General features: G+C 42.6%; 2 protein-coding genes across 7 annotated transcripts in view; both read left to right on the top strand.

The window, feature by feature from the left end:
• The first annotated feature begins 716 nt into the window (after positions 1-716).
• SCUBE3 (signal peptide, CUB domain and EGF like domain containing 3) overlaps positions 717-20,573 on the top strand; it is a 128,369-nt gene continuing 108,512 nt past the window's right edge. For 3 of the 6 annotated variants that reach the window (XM_087959804.1, XM_087959802.1, XM_087959806.1), the window contains exon 1: positions 717-1,416. In XM_087959804.1, coding sequence (XP_087815930.1) covers positions 1,344-1,416 — 73 coding nt within the window. In that variant the 5' untranslated portion in view covers positions 717-1,343. The remainder of the gene's footprint in view (positions 1,417-20,573) is intronic. The other 3 variants (XM_087959805.1, XM_087959803.1, XM_026680361.2) reach the window with 1 other exon arrangement.
• LOC148131175 (uncharacterized) lies at positions 14,885-17,160 on the top strand. The gene has a single exon (XM_087959800.1). The coding sequence runs from the start codon at positions 15,252-15,254 to the stop codon at positions 16,572-16,574; it is 1,323 nt and encodes a 440-aa protein (XP_087815926.1). The 5' UTR covers positions 14,885-15,251; the 3' UTR covers positions 16,575-17,160.

The raw sequence follows: 20,573 nt of genomic DNA, 5'->3' as shown, positions 1-20,573 counted from the left end.
GAGAGGAGGCAGCCTTTCTTGTTTCCATTTCTGCTTGCCAATATAAGGAAAGAGAATCAATAACCAAGAGATGCAGGCTGACATCTGCTGAAATGTAATTTCGCCGGATTTTTTCTCTGACATTTCCCCGATTTATTAAAGCTCCTCTTAGCAGCCCAATCCGAGTTCTGCTGAACCGGGGGCATTCTGCTCATGCTCAGAGACCCTCTCACGCATTCATTAAACCCAGCGCGTGGAAAGACCGAGAATGAGCTAGAATTTTATCACCTATTTAAACTTCCCAGAGCGCGTTTGGTTTATGATTTATTTGACAACACAGACCGCTCTTCGTGAGACAGCCAGGGAATAGAACTCCGTCAGGGAGAAGGAAGGTGATAGAAAAGTGGTCCGTGGCTCATTCGAGACGAGGCTGGTACAACGCTGTAAAAATCCTCGGTGATTTAGAGTTTTCCTCTCCCCTCCTTTCTTTCTTTCCCCCATCCCCCTCCGCCAACAGTGGGAGAGAGAAAGCCCTTTGATCTGCAATTGCTTTGCTCCTGCGAGTGCGTGTCTTTGCCTTCAAGACCAAGCGCCAAAAAGTTTTTTTTTTAAAAAGTGTTACAGGTCACGGTATCTGCAAGCTGGTTTCTCTCTCTCTCTCCCCCCATTCCTTCTTAATACTCCTTCTGAACACAATCCCCTTTCTCATGCCCCTCCCCTTTCCTCCTCTCCCGGCAAAGGGGCTGTTGGGTCTGAAACTCGCTCAGGAGTTTGCATTGATCCATTGATTGCACATGGTCTCTTGCCTGACCTCCTTGCTCCCAGGGAAGCGGTCTCCATGGCTACTGGCCCTACTCCCCCAGTGGCAGACTGTAAATTCCTGCAGGCAGAGCTGAACAGAGCCCGGACGGGTGGGAGGGAGTGAAGGAGCAGGCGAAGCAAAGGCAAATAGAAAGAAAGAGCAAAGAAAAAGGGCGTTGCTTGGATGGACCTTTACAGGTCTTCAGCATTGGACCACGGCCCTTTAAAAAAAAAAAAAATCTGCCGCTCTAACAAAAACTACAACCGGCTACGTTCCTTCTTGAATAAAAGAGGCGATCAGGTCCGCTCACAGATTGTCCTCCCTCCCTTCCTGTGCTAGAAGCATCAGAGGAAACTAGACGAAAACCCGAGCAATTTAGCCATCCTTTCTCCAGTAGCCGCTTTCATACACCGTCGGAAAAACAGTTCCTTTGTTTTGTGGGTTTCTTTTTTCTTTCTTTCTTTCTTTTTTTGTCTGTTAAAATCTGCGTGCGCCTTCAAAGCATCAGAGAAAACTTCCCGGTTCTTGGCACCAACCTTCTGCACAAAACGCATCGGTTGGAATGGGGGCCCTGGAGATCCTTGGATTGTGCCTGGTTCTCTCCTTTGGCAACACTGTGGCTAAAGCTAGTCAAGGTAAGGAGAATCCCAACCTCCTGGACGGACACTCGTATTTCTCTTATGTATATGTGAGAGCGAGCGCACACATAGGCGCGGAACTATTCCTCTACTTTTTAAATGTTGGATTTTGTCCATGAGATTAGTAAACCTGGTGCCCGGCAAAAATCTATCTTTTAACTGTTGAATGCAAACCTTTCGGTTTAATCTTTCAAAGACTGTTGTTGTTTTTAAAGAAATCTATTCTTCGGATTGCTTTTAAGCATAAGGAGGAAAAAGGAATGGGGTGGTTTTTTTTGGGGGGGGGGCTGTATGAATTTTCCTTCCCAGTTAGAAATCAGAGTGTTGTTATTTGCAACCTCTGCTCGGGCTACTACTATTTTTTTACAAGGTTGATAGTACTTTTAGAAGCAATTACATACTTTTAAGATTAAGATGGGGCATGAGACTTAAGGGAATGTTTTTTGTGGGGTAAGAGTTCATATGTAATGCAACTTCAGATGTTAGATACAAAGATTCTTGGCAAAAATATGTGTTTTAGCTTAATTTATTTTGAAATAGCATGGGTGATTATCATTTAAAATCAGACATGCAAATCCAAACAATTTGTCTTGATACTTCCCTAAAACAGTAACATGTCATGTCTTAATGATACAAAGTAGACAATGTATGATACAAATGTGTTAAGAAAAATCTTTTAGCTTTATAGTTTGTACTGTTTCTTTTATAAAGTGGTGAGAGTTTTAAGATTATTTACTACTACTTTAGTAATATCCTTTTAAACACTTTATAATCTTTTTTTTACCATTAAAATGCAAAGGGTGTTTTGGTTTTATTTTTCTTTGCAGGCCCACTAAAAAGGAACTAGCTTCTTGTAAAGTTTTATGATTTTAGTTTAGAAAGAAATGCTTTGGTTTTGATTCCAATTAAGTTTTATGTGTACATTGCTTTCATATTCTTATCATAATATTTATTTATTAAAGCTCTTTGGTTTCAAATTCCATTTAAGCTGTGGCCAGATTTATGTAAAAACAGCATAGCAAAATTCCATTCTGTAGAAACTTGACCGATACCTTTGGGAGAGGGGAAGGAACATGGGGTGGATTTGGGCAAGAATCTTGCAGGTAAAATCATGTTCTTTGTTACATCAGTTTTCAGTAGAGGGCAAGAATGACATTTCTGTGAAATTTTGCAGATCCATTTTAGCTGGAACACTTTTTTAAATACTTCACTATTTCCTATTGTTTATTCCAGTTCACTATGCTTGGAACAATCATTTATCATACAGAACATGTACATTAATGTTATTTAGAATGCTGATTGTTCATATTAACTATACAGGGTGGAAGTTTGGGACAATGATGGGAAGACTTCACATGATAGATGCGATAGTTGAAGATTGGAATAGTTGAAAACCAAAAAGTTAAACTTGAGTCCTCATTTCCTAGGTGGTGATGGATGTCATGTAAAGAGTGAACAAAATATCCTGACATCTTGGAAGTTTGACAAACAGGATTAATCTTGAAATATACATTGATGAATGAAAAAGTAAAATGCATATTTAAAATCCAGCACCTATCATGTGAACAACTAAGTTCCTCTAAGAAACAATGCAATAAATGTTTAAAAGCTATAACTGAAATAGGGGTATTCTATCATTTGAAATTACCATTTTTCTTCACTATTTGCATCTGGTATTGCCCATAAATGTTGGGACCACATTTCCTCAAAGTTACATCAAGCATGTCCAAATGGCAATATAATTTTGAGAAGTCGAGAAAGACTGGTTATGTAAGGAGTTGATAGTCTCCAACCATGCAGAATAAGTTGCAGAATACTAACCAAGAACCTTTTAACAAGTGTACAGGGAAAAATCATTTCCCAAATCTGCCAAGGCAACAATGAGGTATTCAAAAAGCCAATATACTGAAAAAAATATAGCTGCCAGTTAATAAACCATGATAATGAAACGTGTTGTGACATCCCAAAAAATTCTAGCCTTTCATAAATATATTCCAACAATCTGAGAGGTATTTCTATATGTAAAGCTGAAATCCATCTAATACTGAGGTGTTCCCTTCTCTTTGCTGTATTCTGTTCTTGCATTTCAACAAAACCTTTTTTGTAAATCCATGCTTGTTATAGGAGATCTAACAAATAAGTAGCAGAATATGAAAACGGTAATAAAAATGTCGCTTTCCACTTGATTTAGATAATGAGTCTTGTTTTTTTGAAGAGTGAGTGGATGGGTATCACTGATACTACCCTATAAAAGCAGCCATGGTATTTTCCAGCTACATCTATTGTATGTAATATTTAAGGATCAGCAACTAAAGACTGTGGGGCCAAATCTAGTCTTGCACTGGGTACTTATTTTTCACGCTGCCTGTTCAGAACCAGAGCAACTTTACAGGAGGAGCAATGTGTACAGCAATATTGTCTAATATAAAATATTGTGATAGAGAAATCGTTTATGTTCTTTTTTCATATTTGCTCTACAGGAAAATTACCAAGTGATTATGCATATAAATTGCAACAATGCTCAGTCTGTCATCCAATAGTATCAGAACTAACATCATTATTATTGTTTTTTTGGGGGGGCCTCAATGTTACCTGCATTTATATGGTTTTCCATATTATTACAATACTCTTTGCTCCTATTCATACTTATTTTCCTTCTTTTCAATTGTGTCAGATTCTTGTGTCAGATCCTGCAGTTTCTTGGCAAGGTTTTTCAGGAGTGATTTGTCATTGCATTTTTCTTAGGGTAAGGAAAAAGTGACTGGTCCAAGATCTCCCAGTTGGTTTTATGCCTAAGGTGGGACTAGATCACCTGATTTCTAGCCTGTTGCTTTAACCACTACATCAAACTGGCTCTCATTCATACCTACATTATGGTTTATTTATTGGAAGCTTACTTAATCTGTAAGACAGCAACAGATTTATCCCCCAAGCCTGTTTCAAAAGAAAACAAGAAGAAAATGAATGATTTGGCCTTAGAGATGTGGCAGACATAATTAATAATACAAATCCATAGAAAATCTGGTTTTCATAAATAGTCAACAAGAGATGCTAACAAAGTGGTAAACTGCCAGCACATTCTGTTTTCATACAAATAAACTGCTCTGAATGTGGACTAGTTTGGACATTCACAAATATAGAAATTAAGAAAGTCAGACTAAAGTTAAAGAGATATCCCAGTCATAATCTTGAGTTATGTTTTATGCTTCCTCCCATACTTTACATGTGAACTTGGCCATTCAGTGAAGTTGCAGTTCTCAAATAAAACCTGGTGGATTGTATACTTTGGAGTTTCTGCAGAATAAATTGCAAGAGGAGTTTAGAACTGACCTCTCTGGAGCCAAAGCCTCATCTGGAAATGAGTGCAGCAACTGAGAGAGGGGGAAGGAGGGAGGGAGGGAGAGAGATAGAAGAGCTAAGATGCTTTGGCAAACTTAGAAAAAGGAAAATGTATTATTTGAAGAGTTTCAGACTTAACAGAAGTTTTGCTGTTGAGGTTCCATCTCCTACAGTCTGAGAATATTTTTTTTTAACCTCTTGGGCAATATTTTTCTAACACATACTCTGCTTGTAACGTTTATTATTACTTATAAGCTTCCAATGTGGTCAGTATCCATTGTTTAGAAATAACTAATTCATTTGACAATTGAAAAAAAATGAAGTGTTGATGCATATTAATTCATCCCTTTAATGCTCAGTTAAATGCTTTTGGAAACAACTTAGAAAACTGTATGCCTACTTACTTGGTTTAGCTCATAAAAGTAAGATGGATTCCAAGAGAAAAACAAAGCAGTGGCTAGCCCTATTTCAGCCTTAGCCTGTCTTTTAGCTCTATAGATGTTACCCTATAGCAGTTTTTCTCAACCCCAGTTACTTTAAAATGTGTGGACTTCAATTCCCAGTATATGCAATTTAAAGATGTTGAGGTAGAGAAACACTGTACTATAGCAGTAAGGGGGCAGGTGGGGGTGAATTGTTAATTACATAGAATTCTGGGAGGATTATACATATCTGTTTACTAACTATAACGTCATTCTACAGTTGTATTCCACTCTTGCAACTTTATGCACACACCTATGTAGAATTTTATGGCAATATTATGGTAATAGCTTACCATTATCATTTGACAAAGTGACTAAGTTAGTGGGCCAGCAAAATTCTGTGGACATAGTATATTTGGATTTTAGTAAGGCATTTGAGAAAGTAGACCACAACCTACTTCTTGGCAAGTTAGAAAAATGTAGGATAGACAGCATCACCAATAGATGGATTCGTAACTGGCTGACAAACCTCACTCAATGTGTAGTCCTTAATGGAACTACATCTACATGGAGTGAAGTAAGCAGTGGGATACCCCAAGGTTCTGTCTTAGGCACAGTATTCTTCAATATATTCATAAATGACTTAAAAGGGATAGTATAGGAACTCATCAAATTTGCAGATGACTCCAAGTTGGAAGTAGTAGCCCACATCCCAGAAGGTAGGTTCGAGTTCCAGAAGGATACTGACAGACTTGAACACTGGGCTCTAACAAAATGAAATTAAATGGTGAGAAAAATAAGGTTTTAGGCTTAGATAAGACAATCAAATGTATAGGTATAGAATAGGTGGAACCTGGCTCAATAGCAGTAAGTATGACAGGGATTTTGGAGTCCTAGTGGACAATCACTTTAATATGAGCCAGCAGTGTGCTGTACTCATCAAAAAAAAGCCAATGAAATACTAAGCTGCATCAACAGAGGGATAGGATCAGGATCATGTGATGTGTTAATTGCTGCTTGATTAGGCCACACTTGGAACATGGCATCCAATTTTGGTCACAATATAAAAAAATATTTGAAAAAAAAAAGTGCAGAGAAGAGCAACAAAAATGATTAGGGGCTGGAGGCGAAAACATATGAAGAACAGATGCAGGAAATGGGAATGTGTAGTCTAGTGAAAAGAAGGACTGGGGGCAACATGATAGCAGTGTTCCAATATTTGAGGGGCTACCATAAAGAAGAGGGGGGGGGGGTTAACCTATTGAGCAAAACAAAAAGCAATGGATGGAAACTAGCAACCTAGAACTAAGGGGAATTTTCCTGACAGCAAGAACAATTAACCAGTTTAACGGCTTTTGTCTTCAGAAGTTATGGGTAATCTATCACTGGAGGCTTTTAAGAAGAGGTTGGACGACCATTTGTCTGAAATGGTGTAGGGTCTTCTGCTTTTGCAGGGGTCTGGACTAGAAGACCTCCAAGTTTCTTTCCAATGTTGTGATTTTATTCTGTTCTGTTCATTCTTCCAGGATTTATTTTTTTTAACTTCCCAGTCTGGCATACAGTTCTGAGATTTTTCTGGCGATCTCCCATCAATGTAAGTCTGATCTTGCTTAATTTTTTGAGATCAGCTAAGGATAACAAGGTGCTGGACTAGAGACTGACTACTGTGCTACCTTGTTCATAATTGTCCTATTTTGGCCTAGGTCCAGTTTTGTATTTGTAAGGATACATACTGATAAGTTTGAAAACAGTTTGATTCAATAGTGTTCCTTTATTGTTTACCTAAGCTCTCTTCTAGATTGACCTGATAAAAAGATACTGTTATGTTTATATCTTTTGCTAAACTTAGTATGATTTGGTTATTTGACTCAGTTTAGCATGTTGGTGAATTCAATGGTGTGTCTTGTAATTCATAGTTTATGGCTTAGCATAATTGTGAATCAAAAGCTGTGCTTTATTCGGTAAATTATTTAGCAAACCGTGGCTTAATAAAAGGTGGTCTGCATTACACACACAAACTTATCTGCAGTCATTAAGAGGAATCTCTATTTCCATTTAATTTCCCTTCCACCCTACATGCCTTTTTATGGTCTTTTTAAGAGTAAACATATCCAACATGGATCAGCTTCAATTTCCAGTTAATACATATTGGAATTTAGTCTCAAATATTTAATAATGCATTGGAACTAAATTCCATTTCCATTGGGTTTATACTTTAAACTAACATTCAAGAACAAAATGTTCAGCTGATACTTCTTATTCCGGTCTGGTTTATTCCAGTATATTGGTTTACAGTCCCCAGAATTTGTTGCTAACCGGTTTCATATTCTGGGACTAACTTCAAGGGCAATCCAGGTTGAAGAAAACTGATTCATCTTTTACATGGCAGTTAACACATAAATCTTCCTGCAGACCTTTGTGCCAGATGTAGTGACACAAATAAGACCATAACATCTAATTAGCATTAAATACAGGTAGACTGAATAATTTAAGCACTTGATAACCCATAGTTAAAATAAATTGGCTGTTCAAAATGATAACAATTTAATGCATTGTGTGTCAATGAAGTTAGAAAAACTTTACCTCTCTTTATAAGCTGTATCTTCCCAGAGGCAAAGGTGTATAACATGATTATACAATCAATGTTGTAGAGTGTTGATGGTTTTGGCAGATAATGGGTTGGATTCTTTTAAAGTCTGAATCCACCTGCAGGGCCTTAAAATAGGGTGGTGATGATGGTATGGGGTGTGTACTCTTAAAGAATAATTCCTAAAGAATAATTCAGTTGATGTAAATATATAATGGTCTTATTCTTTTTCTCCATCTCCTATGAAAACCTCTCCCTCTTTCCTAGTTGCCCTCAGAACCAGGGAAGGTGATGCTCCCCCTAAAATATTAAATATATAACTGAACCATCTCAATATAAACTGTTCAAAAAGAATTGAGTGAAGACACTTAACATGCCAGTACTTAAGTTTGATGAAGGTGGTGAGGTTGTTATCAAAGTGAAAATCTTCTTATAAAAAGCAACCAAAATTTAAATATTTAGATACCTTGGATCATCCTGTCCTGAAAGGCATCACTGTCTCCTGAGTAACAAGTTATATTGTTTTCAAAAAGGCACTTTAGAGGAAATCTGCATAAGAAAAATCTCCAGAGTAATCTTTGGTTTTAAAGTTGTAAATCCCCCTGATGCTTATAATTATGGTTGATAAAGTGTAAGCTTCATATAGTGTTGTGTGGCCTTTGGCATAGTAGCAAATCTAAGAAAACTTGTGTATCTCTAAGCTTTACTCAATGGATGTCAATACTTCAGGGATAACAAGTACTAAGGAACAACACCTGAAACAAGGATTTCCATCTTATAAGAAAAAAAAAGAAAACTAGCCTATTTGTTTTTGGATGTTGCTCATTTGCTTCCAGGTCCAATTCAAGTTTTGGTTATCACCTTTAAAACTATTTATGGCAGCATCCCCCAATCTTTTGGGCATCAGAGACCAGTTCTGTGGAGAGAGGTTTTTCCATGGATTGGAAGGGGTGTGGTTTCACGTGCTGCCTGCATCCCATGGATGAGGCTTCACTTGTTTGCACAGCCCGGTTGCTGGCCTGCCACGGCCTGCTGCTGGTCCACGGATCAGGGGTTGGGGACCCCTGCTTTATGGCATGGGTCCATGCTGAGGACCTCTTCAGTGGAATTCCAGTAGTCAGGGTCCAGGAAAAGGGCCTTTTCTTCTGTGGGTCCCACCCTCTGAAACATCATGTCCCTTGAGGTGAGATCCACCCTCATCCTCTTGGTCTACCAAAACACCCTCAAAATCCATCTCTGCTGATTGGCCTGGGTCCCTGATGAAGGAATTCCATGCTGGAAGCGGTTAGTTGACGAGGAAGAAGATCCCACTCTCACTCTGTTGTATTCTGGTTTCCAACATATGTAGTCTCTCTTAATTTTAATATTTAATGTTTTGTACTTTTACTTTTATGATGTAAGCTCGCCCAGAATTGCTTGACAGTAAGATGGATGGCATGTAAATTTAATAAATGAATGTAAATTAATAAATTCTGGCCCTTCCAGAAGATTTTAATAGCATAAATCATGATATTCCTGACTGGATTTAGGATCTGGAGTGGAAAGCCATGTAGTTCTCCTCATTCCTCCATAGCCAATTCCAATCGATGTTGATAGGAGAGGTTGAGCTCTAGGCTCTTGTACTGTGGAGTGCTTCAGGGCTCGACCCTTTCATTTTCCTTTTTAACATCCACCTGAAACTGCTGCGGGAGGACATTTGTGAGTATGGGATCTGGTATCATCAGTATGCTAATGATATCCAATGATATATGTCCACCCCCCCCTCAGACAAGTGATGTTCTGGCAGTTTGGGCCAAGGGCTGGAGACTGTGTGGTTTCGGATCAGAAGGAACTGGCTTCAACTCAACCCTGGAAGGGTGGAATGGCTCTGGGTTTTTGTCACCCCCAGACCCAGATGATTCTTCATTTTTGACTCTGGGTGGGATGGACTGAGTTGGTGCACAGTTTGGGGGTCCCCCTAGGCCTATGGTTCATGTTCAAGGAGTATGTGGCAAGGAGGGCCTTTGCACAGATTCATTTAGTGTGCCACTTGTGCATTTGTTGGACTAGGAAGTCTTGCTCATGGTCATTCATGCCTTGGTCACCTCCCATATGGATTACTGCAATATGCTGTAGATGGGGCTGCCCTTGAAGACTTATTGGAAGCAACAACTGGTCCAGAATGCAGTGGCGTGCACCTTTATGGATGTTCCTGGATTTACCGATCTGAAACTTCTGTTGCATCAGCTGCACCAGCTTCCAGTTTCCTTCTGGATGCAATTCTAAATGCTGATTATTACCCTTAAAGTCCTATATGGCATAGAACCAAGTTCTTTGGGGAACAGCCTTTTTAAAGAACTTCTACCCATTCTGCCAGATTACGGGCAAGTTCTTAGTCCTGTCCCTTGCCACCTAGGAGCTTGTGCCTTTTCCTTGGGAGGCTCACCCTATGGAACAAACCCTCCCCTTGAAATGCAACAGGCCTCAACCTTCCGAGCCTTCCAAAAAGCACTGAAGATTTGGCTTTTCCCCAAGTGTTGGGATAGGATGAAGTGACTGCATATCATAAGTGTAACTTGGTGCCAGATTTTTGTTCTTTAATGTTTATGGTTTTTATAATTTTAATATTGTTTTAATGTTTCATTATTGATATTGTTTTAATTTTTGATTGGGAGTCGCCCTGAGTTTGGCATAAGGCAGGCAACTATATAAATGTTGTAAATAAATGAAAGAAAGATCGCCCCCCTCGCAACATCTCTTGCCTGACCCAGGAGGTAGTATAAAATCTTGGCTTCCCTGGGCATGTAGTCCTTGTTGCCAATCTCCAGAGTTTTGCTCACTCTGATCATGGAAAAACTGTCAGCAGAGTAACTTATAATCAAGCAAGGATCTTTCTAAAGATTGAAGTAATGTAAATAAACCTATAGTAGAAATTTAGATTGAAGTAAGGGATTTAATACTGCATATTTCCAAAGCTCAAGGTGTGTTCTGATTAAAATAGATCACAGAAGACAAAGAACACAACCCAGTTGTGATGTCAGGAAACTTTATCATATGCCCTGTTGGCTCTCCAAACATTTTATACTTACCTGGTCCACTGTGTTTTTGGCATGTATATTTCACAGGATCTTAATGTTAATCCATGCAGCTAGACTTAATGAAAGAATTTCGTTTCTTGATTGATTATTCATATGAATGTAAATTCCAGTAGAATAATGCCCTGAGTACTTTCAAAAGGAAAAAAGAAAGAACTAAACATTGTGTTATTTTACACACTTCAAAGAGATACCAGGTATGTAAGTTTGCCTTCTGATTTATGTATACAAAGCCAGCTATCTCTGAGTAATCACACCCTATACCAGGTTTTCCTTACTGTACATAATTTGCCTAACAAGGAGCAAGGCATGCCCCAACAAAATATACTTGGACTCATGTTTTTTTTTAAATTTAGCAGAGTATATGAATATTGCATGTAAAAAGGATACTCCGGATACTGTATCTCAAATCAATTCTGTGAAATGGAACAGTGACTATAGATAAACCACAACTGAGCCCAAAATTTATGTTGCTAAGCAAGGTATTTGTTAACTTGAGTTTTGCCCCATTTTACAACCTTTCTTGCCACAGCTGTTAAGTGAATCACTGCAGATGCTAAGTTAGTAACATGGTTGTTAAGTGAATCTGTTTTCATCATTGCTTTTCCTTGTCAGAAAGTCACAAAAAGGGACCACATGATGCCAGGACACTGCACCCATCATAAATATAAGTCAGTTGCCAAGCATTTCAATGTTGATTATGTGACCAAGGGGATGCTGAAATGGTTGTAAGTGTGAAAACCCATCTTACTTACTTTTTTCAGTCCTGTTGTAACCTTGAACAGTCACTAAATGAACTGTTGTAAGTGGAGGACTACCTATACTGACTGTAGTTTGACAATTTTCTGAATAATTGTTGGGTGCATATTATTAAATTTATATGCCGTCAATGTCACTCTCAAGAGATACAAAAAAAAGAAATACATGGGTTGAACTGATCCCTTTTCTGTTTCTTCCTTTGGCCACAAATCCTTTCCTGATCTGCTGAGACTATATTTTGCAATTTGTCTAAACAAATTGTGATTTGCATAAGTTATGTGATTTGAATGCCAAGCCAGAATTGTGATTTCAAAACTGGATTTGGTGGGGGTATATTTGCTAGTTCAACTATAACCATGATGGCAAACCTATGGCACGCATGCCACAGGTGGAACACAGAGCCATTTGTGCCAGCACGTGAGGTGCAGGCAAACTTACCTCACTGTGCATGTACGTTTCTCACAGCTGATTTTCGGCCAGGTTGAGGCCTTTTTCAGCCTTCCAAAGGCTTGAGGAAGGTTTCTGCAGGCTTCTACAAGCTTCGTAGGCCGAAATCTAGCCCCGTTTCATCACTTCTGGTATTTTCGGAAAGACAGGAAGTGATGAAACGGGGCTAGATTTCAGCCTACAAAGCTTGTAGAAGCCTGCAGAAGCCTTCCTCAGCCTTTGGGAGGCCGAAAAAGACCTCAAACCAGCTGAAAATCAGCTGTGAGGCACAGTGCAAGTAAGGGGGTGGCAGGGGGTGCACATTGTGCATGCGCATGCATAGGGGACGTGGAGGGGCGCATTGTCTTCTATGTGCTGGCATGCGAGCGCAAGCGTGCAAGCGTGCGCACAGATTTTGGCACAGGAGCCCAAAAAGGTTAACCACCACTGAACTATAACATTGAAGTTCATCATAAATGATGGGTCATCTGTGAATGTACATGCTTGAGTCATTCATCATTTGGATAATTATTTAAGTTGGGGTGGACATTTTTTGCAACTAGTAATTATACATTTGGTTAAGGAACAAAACAAAACAGAATCTTGGAGTTGCAAGTAAAATACAGCAAAAGAGCATAAGTTTTAAATATTAAGCCTGCTTTTTAAGAGATTTTTTTTAGAGGTTGACATATTTTAAAATAAGGAAATGCAGAATGTATGTATATGTATATGTATATTGTTTTTTCCCTTTAAAAATGGATGAAAAACCGCAGTGAAATTTCATTTTGTTTTGTTACTGACTGTAGTGGCATGATCAAGTGGGGAAGGGAACTCAACAGACCATGAAAAAGATGTTTAATACCACAAGCAAGCCAAGCGGTTGCCCACCCCTAAATGGTTCTCATGTATGTTTAGGGCTAGTAGGTGTGCTTACACTCAATTCTCTTTAAAACCGTTCTAGATGACAGTTACTTTATCCAGATATGGCCACTGCCTTGTTTAAATAAGTTGCATTAAAGGCAGGGATAGTCAAGTTTGCCTGTAGGCTTTTTAACCTTAAATGATATAGTGTGCATGAGATTTTATTGGAAATAAAGAAAATCAAGAAAACAGATCATAAAGCAGAATGAAATCTCTAATGACTTTCAAAAAATATCACAGAGCAATTATGTTATTGTCATCATTCCCTTGCATAGTGTTGCAAGGACACTGTAAACTTTTGGGAAAGAGGCTTAAAGGATTTTGATTTTGTTAAACTGTAATGCAGTTATGTACTGTATACTAAATAGTGGGGCAAGAGGATAAGCTCAATAGACTAAATATCCCTTTCTAACTCCTTTGGCCACCTAATTACAAATGCATGATCTGCTCTTTCGATTACAGGGAATTTTCAGTGGTGGGGCATGTAGAGCCTTGACTTTGATGCTGTGAATCCATTAAATGCTGTTAAGGAATGTACTGGTCTGCTTGTAACTAAAGGGAAAGAGATGGAAGGAGGAAAAGCCAAATCATCATAGTTTGGTTAGCAGGGTTTGTTTCCAGATGGATTGATATCCATCCGCCAACATTTGAGGAAAAGGAAATCTTAGCCTAACATTTTTTACAGATGGCCATGCAATAGCCTTTCTGCGTAGAACTGCTGTGAGCATCCAGAGAGTGGGAGGTGCTCCAGTCTTCACTTCTCACAGGCTGAGCTATAATTGAGGAATGCTAATCCTCCTCCACGTGACTCCTCCCTGCGTTCCCCCAGTTTTAGCTCAGCCTTCGAGAAAGACAGGCAGCTTTTCTACTGTTCCTTGGCCGTTTCAGGTTTTGCATTTCGCTGTGTCAGGTTTGCTTTGCTCCGTTTATTTCCTTGTCCCTGCGCTTTGAAAGTGGTCCTAAATTTAGTTAAAGAGCGTTTTCGCTCTCAGGAGGGAGATAAGGGGTCGGAGCCCTTTCGGCCCCCCCCACCCCTCCTCCTTTTTCCTCTGCCGTTCCAAGCGTGCTGTGCTCAGCCGCTTGGCCCCGCGCTATTTTTAGCGCGTAGTTGCGTCTTCCCCCCAGAACGCCTTAGTGGAAGCAACGCTTCCTCTCCTAGCCCTTTATTTGGTTTTTCTTGCCTTCTGGAAGTTGTGATTCGGGCTGGTGCATCTCTGAGCTGTGCGCTTCGAGCCGGGCGGCCATTTTGGACGCGCCTCGTGGCCGGCGCCATTTTGGTTCGTTTTAAAAAATAAAGATTTTTATTTTTACTTTATTTCGTGAGCTGCGAGGCCTTAGTAGGCCCTTAGCGGGACCGTCAGGCCGCGTGGACCCCCTTTTCTACCTGGAGGGCACTGTGGCTCCGTGCCCTGTTGTCTCTCTTGGTTTGATATTGTTGGCTTTTCTTTCCTTGCCCGCAGCTCTCTCAGAGGCGCAGGCACGTACTCCCCATTGTTGTTGGGGGGCTGCCTAAGGAGGCCCCTTTGTCCTGTTTATATATATATATAGTTTCTTGGCCTCAGCGTTCATTTGGTTCATTTGGAATTTAGGTTTGAGGTAGTAGGTTTTTACTGCTAGAGTCTGATTGGCCTTCCTTTCCTTTGGGCCCGGCCCACAAAATAATAAATAATTTTTGTATATAAATAATAACTTTAGATAGATTTTTTTCTTCTTTTATTACATAGAGTTCAATAATAATAATAATAATAATAATAATAATAATAATAATAATAATAATAATAATAATAATAATAATAAATAGTTAGATAAATAAGTTAGAATTAAGAGAATAAAAAAAAATTTCTTCAAAAAGGGGGACGTGACCCAACCTTAGGAAAACCGGCTTGCGTAGTAGGCCGAACTCCTGGGCGTGCCAACCGCCTTTCCTTGTTGCCAATCCTTTATTTGATACCATGGCAGAGGCCAATCCTACTGGCTCTTCTCTGAAGGCCAAATCTAAGACACACTATCTTCGCAAAAGGGACAAGGACTCTTCCAGTACGTCTCAAAGAGATGCATTACGGCGCCATAAGGCCCTAGAAAAGGAGTTTAGCAAACGGGCTAAAGAATCACATTCTGTAACACCTGCCTTACCTTCTACCTCCGCCCCCCCCGCCAAGTCAATCTTCTCCCTCCAGGTGCGGTACCACCACCCAGGGCCGCCAGCCCACCCGTACGCCCGAGGCGACCTTCACGCCAACCGCTGCAGGCCTACGCTCTGAAGATCCTGCTTCAGCCATCATCCCAGATAGTATTAAAGAGTGGATGCAGTCTGCCATCCGTCAAGGTATAGCCGAAGAAATGCAGCAGCTGTCCAGACCGGACTACCGAGGGAGGACTCCCGAGGTCGGGTCTTTATCCAGAAGGTCTCTCTCTGGACCAGCGTCTCAGCATGGTCAGGTACCTTCCCATATGGATGCCCCATTCCCAGAGGGGGAGGATACCCAAGAAGAGGAGGCAGTGGGCCTTGAGCCCTTCGAGGAGGACGAAGGCTCTGATAGAGGGTCCTTACAGTATTCCGAGCCTTTTCTTGAGGCAGACCCCATGGAGGGGGAAATGTCAGAAGATGAGGGCATTTTTCCTGAGCAACCTGCTGCTGTGGGCCTTTTTAAACCTCATTTATTTAAGTCCTTATTATTTAAGGCAAAAAACGTTTCAGGTCTGACCTCGCAATCTCCCTCTGACCCTCCTCCATCGAACCCAGAGGGTCCAGATGACCTAATGTTCAGACAGCCGGTGGTAGAAACTGACATTATTCCGACCCCCCCGATCTTTTCAGATTTGGTCGCAAGGCAGTTGGCTTCGGTGGGTCCTTCTCCCACCCCCTCTAGCCAGGACAAGAGGTTGTTTAACCTTGACCCGGATTTCTCCGCTATGTTAGACACACCGGAGGTAGATGATCCGATTGTAAGACTAGCCTCTTCCTCCAATCCTACCGATGCGCTGGAGGCGTTGAAGCCGGAGGACAAGCGGGCAGAGATGGCGCTCCAGCGAGCGCACCAATCTGATGCTTGGGCCATTCGGTCGGCCACTGCCGCCTCCTTCTTCACCCGGTCCTCCATCAGGTGGCTCAGGCAGCTGAGGCAGCATATCCCCCCAGATAACACCAGAGCCCATCAGGATATTGCAAAGATCACGGCAGCGGCAGAATTTGCAGCCGACGCCCCCTTTCATTTTGTTAAGTTTTCATCCCGAGCCATCTCTTCCCACATAACTGCCAGAAGATTGCTTTGGCTTCGACACTGGCAGGCTGACATTAAAAATAAGTCCAAGTTGGCTTCAGCCCCCGTATCAAGGGGAAAGCTGTTCGGGCCCGCTCTTGAACCATTGCTACTGGAAACTCGGAATAAGAAAAAGTTCCTGCCCTCACTTTTTCGTAGGCAAGAAACCAGGGGATCCCAGCCCTTTCGGAGGGGCTCCTTTCGTCCCCCCTTCCAGTCATCATTTACCCCTAGATTTCAGGGTTCCCCGTCATTCCAGTCGTCCTACCAGGACCGGGGTGATTCGGGAGACAGAAGCAGGAGAGGGGGCAGCTACAGAAGGCCCTTTAGGGGTGCCGGGAACAGGGCGTCCCGCCGACCCAGATAGGATTGCAGGTTCTTATCCCATAGGCGGCCGCCTCAGGCATTTTGCCGACCAATGGGAGGAATCCACTTCAGACGCCTGGGTCAGGAACTCCGTGCGTTTTGGCCTGGCCCTGCAGTTTCACACTTCCCCGCCTGAACATTTCAGGATTTCACCCATCTCTAGGGATCCTACTAAGCGGGCCCTTATGGCCTCCGCCATCAAACATCTGTCTGATATTAGGGCCATCCAGCCTGTGCCACCCTCACAATGAGGAAGGGGTTTCTATTCCCTCTTATTCTTGGTGCCTAAGCATTCCGGGGGTTGGAGACCCATTTTAGATCTTAAGAGGCTCAATCGCTTTATCATACGCCATAAATTCAAAATGCAGACTCTACAGTCTATTTTGCAAGGCATCAGAGAAGGGGATTGGCTTACGTCTGTTGACCTCTACGAGGCTTATCTCCATATCCCCATCCATTCCTCGTATTCCAAGTATCTGAGGTTTTGCTATAATAATCAGCATTTCCAGTATGTAGCCCTTCCCTTTGGCCTCGTCTCGGCCCTGAGGTCCTTCACTAAGGTGTTGGCGGCTCTGGCGGCTTGCCTTAGGCAGGTTCCCATACGTATCTACTGCTACCTTGACGATATCCTTGTTGTATCCCCTTCCCGACATCAGGCCGAGGGTGATACTAACACTACCCTCTTGGTTCTTCAGGCTCACGGTTTTTTAGTGAACTGGGAGAAAAGTCAGCTTAGCCCTTCTACCTGTATAGCCCACCTAGGGGTTGTGATTGACTCTGTTGAAGGGAAAGTCTTCCTCTCTCAGGAGAGGCTCATTAGTATCCACACAACTATCAGGGCTATCCGGCGAACCGGAAAAGCATCTTTGCTCAATCTATCCAAGCTGCTTGGGAAGCTGGTTTCTTGCATTTCTATTATCCCATGGGCTCGCTTGCATTCCAGATCCTTGCAGTGGTTCCTCCTGCCATACCAGCGTTCAGGAAGGAGCACATCAGGCCTCGTGGTGAAAGTGCCTCCAAGGGTCCTCGCCTCCCTCCTATGGTGGACACGACCATCTGTCAACAGAGGACATCTATTCAAGGAGCCTTAAAGGGTCACTCTCACAACAGATGCAAGTCTTTCCGGATGGGGGGCTCACCTGCAGTCTCTATCGGCCCAGGGAGTTTGGACTCCTGCGGAGCGAAGCCGGAGCATCAACTGGTTGGAGCTTCGCGCAGTGTACCTGGCCCTGCGAGCTTTCATTCCTCAGGTGAGAGGACGCCATGTCCTGGTCCTTACGGACAACACTACAACCAAGGCCCACATCAACCGTCAAGGGGGCACCCATTCCATCCTCCTCATGAGGGAGGCCGAGCGGCTGTGTCGGTGGGCAGAGGCGCACCTGGAGCGGAACACATTTCCGGAAACGCGCATCAGAGCGGAACACATTTCCGGAACCTCCAACGTCCAAGCAGACTGGCTGAGCAGGGCCACACTGGACCAAGCAGAGTGGCGTCTGCACCCGCACCTGTTCAGAGAGGCAGCAGCCAGGTTCGGTCAGCCTCTGGTAGACCTGTTTGCATCTCCATTCAACGCGCAAACGCCAAGGTTCTTCTCTCGTTACCCCTCCAACGGGGCAGAGAATCACGATGCCCTGCGTTGCCCGTGGCCTCCCAGACTTCTGTACGCCTTCCCTCCACTTCCGTTGATCCCCAGGGTGATTCGGAAATTGATATTCGAGAGAGCAGAGGTCCTCTTGGTGGCACCGTATTGGCCCAGGAGACCGTGGTTTGCGGACCTTCGCAATCTGTCGGTAGCTCCGCTGTGGAGGATCCCGCTAGAACAGATCTCTTTGTCACAGGGCCCACTACTTCATCCAGAACCACAGTGGCTTCAGTTAGCCGTTTGGAGGTTGAGCGGGAAAGGCTGATTGAGGAGGGCTTGTCAGTCCAGGTCATTAATACCATTCTGGCTGCTAGGAGACCTTCTACTACTCGTATTTATGATGCAACCTGGAGCAGTTTCTGTAAGTGGTGCCACAAATCATTCATCGATCCACGTTCTCCTTCAATTGCGCAGATCCTGGCCTTTCTACAAGACGGCCTAGATGGGGGCTTATCACCCAACACTTTGAGGAGGCAGGTCGCGGCCCTCTCAACGGTGGTTGCTGGCGGCCCATTCGGTCCTCTTTCCCACCACCCTCGAATTAAGGCCTTTCTTAAAGGGGCTTCCAACTTGCGCCCGCCAGTGGTGCACAGATACCCGACATGGGACCTTAACAAAGTTCTCATGGCCTTGACTAAGCCTCCCTTTGAGCCTCTCAGGGAGGCGCCACTTCAATTTCTCACCTTTAAAGTGGTATTTCTTGTGGCAATAACCTCAGCTAGAAGGATATCTGAAATTGCAGCTCTATCCGTGAGAAAGGACCTGTGTATTTTTCACTCTAATCGGGTGGTTTTGAGACCAGACCCTTCCTTTCTGTCAAAAATCAACTCAGCATTCCACAGGGCGCAGGAGTTGGTCCTCCCTGATTTCTGTCCAAGGCCTTTCCATGAAAGAGAAAAACAGTGGCACACCCTCGATGTTCGAAGGGCGTTGCGTATTTACATCTATCGCACACAGTCCATCAGGAAATCGGAGTCTCTGTTTCTGTCCTTTCAGCCAAAGACGCTGGGCTGTAAGGTATCCCCATCCACAGTGGGCCGTTGGATTAGAGCCACCATATCCAAGGCCTATTTGGTTCAGGCTCTTCCGGTCCCCAGTGGAATAACCGCCCACTCCACCAGGAGTGCAGCTACATCAGTAGCCTGGGCCACTCAGGCTTCCATTCTTGACATTTGCCAGGCGGCCACCTGGGCTTCCCCGTCGCCCTTCATACGCCACTATAAAATTGATACTTACGCTTCAGCTGAGGCATCCTTTGGCAGGCGAGTCCTGCAGCAAGTGGCGAGAGATACTGAGGAGATTCCGACCCAGATGGAGTCCCACCCGTAGGACAAACATACTTTGGTATGTCCCACTCTCTGGATGCTCGCAGCAGTTCTATGGAGAATGGGCGTTGATTCTTACCTGATACGCCTCTTCTCGTGGAACTGCGTAGAGCATCCAGCCCCATCCTGTTTGGTCCGTCTGGTGGGGAATCCTGTTTCGGCCAATGATCTTTATTGTATATAATTGAGTTTTGTATAATAGTTAAGGTTAGAGGGTGTTGTTGTCCTCTCGTCTTCGTAAAACTGGGGGAACGCAGGGAGGAGTCACGTGGAGGAAGGAGGAGCGTTCCTCAATTATAGCTCAGCCTGTGAGAAGTGAAGACTGGAGCACCTCCCACTCTCTGGATGCTCTACGCAGTTCCACGAGAAGAGGCGTATCAGGTAAGAACCAATGCCCATTTTACCAAGTCTCTTGTAAATCAACATTAAAGACACATTAGGATGCCTGGAATACTGATAATAAGAACGTAGAAAAAGGGTAAAATTGTAAAAGGATCTAAGATGGGCTCTGTAGAGAAGGTGCACCAAATATCAATATCAGACTAGTGTCTCATATTTATTATATACTGTAAGTACCTCTATTTTTTTCCTCATCCTTTATGAATTTTCTGTGGAAAGAAAAGAAATGGAAAAACTGGTAGAAGAACATATGTAAGACAATGTTGCTTAACTCCCTCTGAAAATAAAATTTCAATTGTATGCTACGAATTTAAGCTCTTAACTTTAAACAGAATCTCAGAATTCACAGTTCCAACCAAAATGCATACTGACTGATGACATTTCAAATCTTTCCCTCCCTTCCAGTAACCTGTTGTTCCCTCTCTGGAAATAAGAGTAGAACAAGAACTTCTGTACTTCTTGCACACCTACTCTCATCTTCCAGACAAAAGCTATGTGCTATTTTATGATCAGATTAGTTAAGTGCAGTACAAATTGCCTTAGCAAACTGTTTTTTCCCCCTCCTCTCTTGCCATTTAGCCAAAAATACTATATTACAGTATCTAAGGCAGTTAGTACAATGGACTTTTCT

This window comes from Notechis scutatus, chromosome 3 (genome assembly GCF_049901735.1).
Source record: "Notechis scutatus isolate UNSWTSFEM ecotype Mainland chromosome 3, rNotScu1.2, whole genome shotgun sequence".
In the NCBI taxonomy this organism is placed as follows: Eukaryota; Metazoa; Chordata; class Lepidosauria; order Squamata; family Elapidae; genus Notechis; species Notechis scutatus.
The sequence above is the reverse complement of the archived record's forward strand: the minus strand, read 5'-3'. Positions and strand labels throughout refer to the sequence as shown.